General features: G+C 40.2%; 1 protein-coding gene across 1 annotated transcript in view; it reads left to right on the top strand.

The window, feature by feature from the left end:
* Nucleotides 1-3,219, top strand: part of DOCK3 (dedicator of cytokinesis 3) — a 606,207-nt gene that overhangs the window by 471,150 nt on the left and 131,838 nt on the right. Inside the window, exon 21 of the mRNA XM_011939302.1 lies at nt 1,032-1,113. Within this exon, the coding sequence (XP_011794692.1) occupies nt 1,032-1,113 (82 nt within the window). The remainder of the gene's footprint in view (nt 1-1,031; nt 1,114-3,219) is intronic.

Raw genomic sequence — 3,219 nt, 5'->3', positions numbered from 1 at the left:
CAGAAATCACCATTTTCTTATGCGAAATTAACATAATTATTGAAAATATAAATAAAACCCAGTGGTGGCAAGGCTATGGAGTCACTGGAACTCTGATACTTTAATGTCACTTTGGAGAGTGGGCTGTACTATGTGCTTTATATGCATCATTCTATTAGTATTTACAATAACTTTGAGATGTACTGTTTCCCCATATTTTCATTGAAGAGAACGAGACACAAGGGATTAAATAACTCATTCAATGATACAAAACTAGATATTGATAGGCTCCAGAATATCCACAGCCTATACTCCTGACCTGTGTGCTCTGTTGCCATATAAATATGCAGGGCTTCTGACCCAGTAATCTCATTCCATTCAGATGACTTAGTCCTAAGGAAATAAGATAGATGGGATAGAGCAGGGGTTGTGAATAGGGACTCCTGGGACTGCATACTTTTATTCAGAGTCTACTATTTACTAGCTGGTGTCAGATGTTCTGAAAACCTAGCAATTTAAGACAAAACAAAAATATACACATCCAGTCCAGGTCTTTAGGAAAAAAAATTTTTTTTTGCAGGTGAGATCTTGTTCTGTTGCCCAGGCTGGAGTGCAGTGGCACAGTCATGGCTCACTGCAGCCTTTACCTCCTGGGCTCAATTGATCCACCTGATTCAGCCTCCTGAGTAGCTGGGACTACAGGTGTGCACCACCATGCCTGGCTAATTTTTGTATTATTTTGTAGAGATAAGGTTTCACCATGTTGCCCAGACTTGGGTGGAAACTTTCTTGTAATCAAAAAGAAATGTATGTCAGAGATAGTGGGGAAAAGTTATTTTAGTTGCTGTTTAAAATGTGGCAACTCCTATGGACAAAGAGCGTTGTTTGTTCTCAGGTGACCTGAATATTCCAAAGCTGTAATGGATCTGCCACTCCTTTCTAGCTTATCAGCAGAATATTATTTCCTATTTGCCTAATTCAGGGCTACAAACATTTCAGTCTGCGTTACTTTTGAATTAAAGTCGGGTTTCTGGAACTATTCTCTTTCCCAGGGAGCTCATCCGCTGTTTGAAGTGGTATATGGACTGCTCAGCAGAACTGATTCGACAGGACCACATTCAAGAAGCCATGCGGGTAATGTACTAACCTCTCCATATATAAGAGACCCACTCATGCAATTTTTTGTGAGTAATCTCAGTGATATAATGTGCAGGACAAATGTTGACATTGCAGTACCTGGCCTACTTTCAGGAATTACTGTCTTGATCCACATAATTTCTCTTTCTTTACCTTGATTTTGTCCTGGGAAACCTTTATTCCTGGTAATTTTAAAGAAGGAGGGAGAGATGATGTGCACATAGCTCCTGGCTATCCTCCTCTGCCTGATTTCTACCCATAGTATCAGTCCTTTCTACCACTGGCTAAAGTATAGTAACTCCTTCTAAGCCAATGTTGGTGGCAACGTTGATTGAATTAAGATCCTCTAATAGTGTTCTCTTTTTTGGTAGTTACTAAGCGTTCATTTTTTGAACTGTTTTAAGTAAAAAAAGCTAAGTGGATACACTGTATGTGGATTTGTTCAGAAGAAGATAATCTTAAAATTGTGGCCTTAGGAAGAACCTGTGGTCTTCCATGGTCGTGACCATTGTCAGCATTCCTGCTTGGACAGGTTCCCTGACAAGGCAGCCCTTTGTATTGCTGGGTAGCTCCAATTGACAGGGGACTGTTCTCATTTTGAGTTAATTCCACCGTCTGATAACTTCTTTTCATGGCTACTGCTTCTGAAAAAAAAAAAAAAAAAAAGCAAATTAGTTTTGCTTTGTTTCTGTCCTCTTTTAATATCACATCACCTGCACAAAGTACTGGACCTGTGTTTTTGTCCTTTTCCACATGTTTAACAGGTACAGCACAATGTCTTCTCAAGCATTATCAGACTGAAGGGGCAAAATCAAATCATAGATTTGCATTTACCCTGCTTCTTCTTTGCACATTCTGTAAAAATCTGAGGCTACAAAGTTCTTTTCTGTCCTCTTTCACACAAATGTTTACTGAGCACTACCATCTGTCCTAGGGGCTGAGATGCAACGATGAATAAAATGAGCCCATCTTCTTGAAGAACATATCTGCAGTGTCCTAAGGGGAGGCACGAACACAAGTGTAGGGCAGGGTGCTGAGGCATGTGAGGAAAGGGCCTGGGTTCTCTTCTTCTCAGAACCCTGGCACCTGTCAGGTGCCTAACACAATATTTGAGTGGATAAAAGTTGAGTTAAATGCAAAAGATTCTATATGAGCCTAAAAAATAATTGCTTAAGGATACTGGAGAAGGCAGCACAGAAGTTGATTTCTCCTAAAACTAATTCGTTTAATCATTCAGTCAATGTTGCTTGATACCTACCATGCTTCAGACATTGTACTAACCACTGGAGTTTCAGCAGGGGCCCAAACAAAAATGGCTAGGGCTTCATAGTACTTTCATTCAAGTGGGAAAAGATGTACAATATATGTAAAACAGATAAATACATGTATTTGTCATAATTCTAATTAATGTTGCCACCAACCTTGGCTTACAAAGTCAGTTTAAAAAAAAAAAAACTTGGCTGGCCATGTCAGCTCATGCCTATAATCCTAGCACTTTGGGAAGCCAAGGCGGGCAGATCACCTGAGGTCAGGAGTTCAAGACCAGCCTGGCCAACATGGTGAAACCCCATCTCTACTGAAAATACAAAAATTAACCGGGCATGGTGGCATGCACCTGTAATCCAAGCTACTCGGGAGACTGAGGCACAAGAATTGCTTGAACCTGGGAGGCGGAGGTTACAGTGAACCAAGATCGTGTGGCTGCATTCCAGCCTGGGCGACAAAGCAAAACTCCATCTCAAGAAAAAAAAAAAAATAGTTGAGTACTATGAAGTAAATAAACAAGATCATGGAAAAGACTAGCGGGAAAGGGGGGTTTACTTCAAATCAAGGGTTTGGGAAACCTCCTCTGAGGAGGTGATCTCTGAGCTGAAGTCAGTGTTAAGAGTTAAGGAATGAGCACTCCAGACTGAGGAAACAGAATCTTTAAAAGCCTAGATGGGAAAGGGCCTGGGTTTTGTTTTTGTTTTTGTTTTATTATTATTATTATTATTATTATACTTTAAGTTCTAGAGTACGTGTGCACAACATGCAGGTTTGTTACATATGTATACACGTGCCATGTTGGTGTGCTGCACCCATTAACTCATCATTTATATTAGA

This window comes from Colobus angolensis, unplaced genomic scaffold, assembly GCF_000951035.1.
Source record: "Colobus angolensis palliatus isolate OR3802 unplaced genomic scaffold, Cang.pa_1.0 Scaffold18, whole genome shotgun sequence".
Lineage (NCBI taxonomy): Eukaryota > Metazoa > Chordata > Mammalia > Primates > Cercopithecidae > Colobus > Colobus angolensis.
Note: the sequence above shows the minus strand (reverse complement) of the source record. Positions and strands in the feature narration are given on the sequence as shown.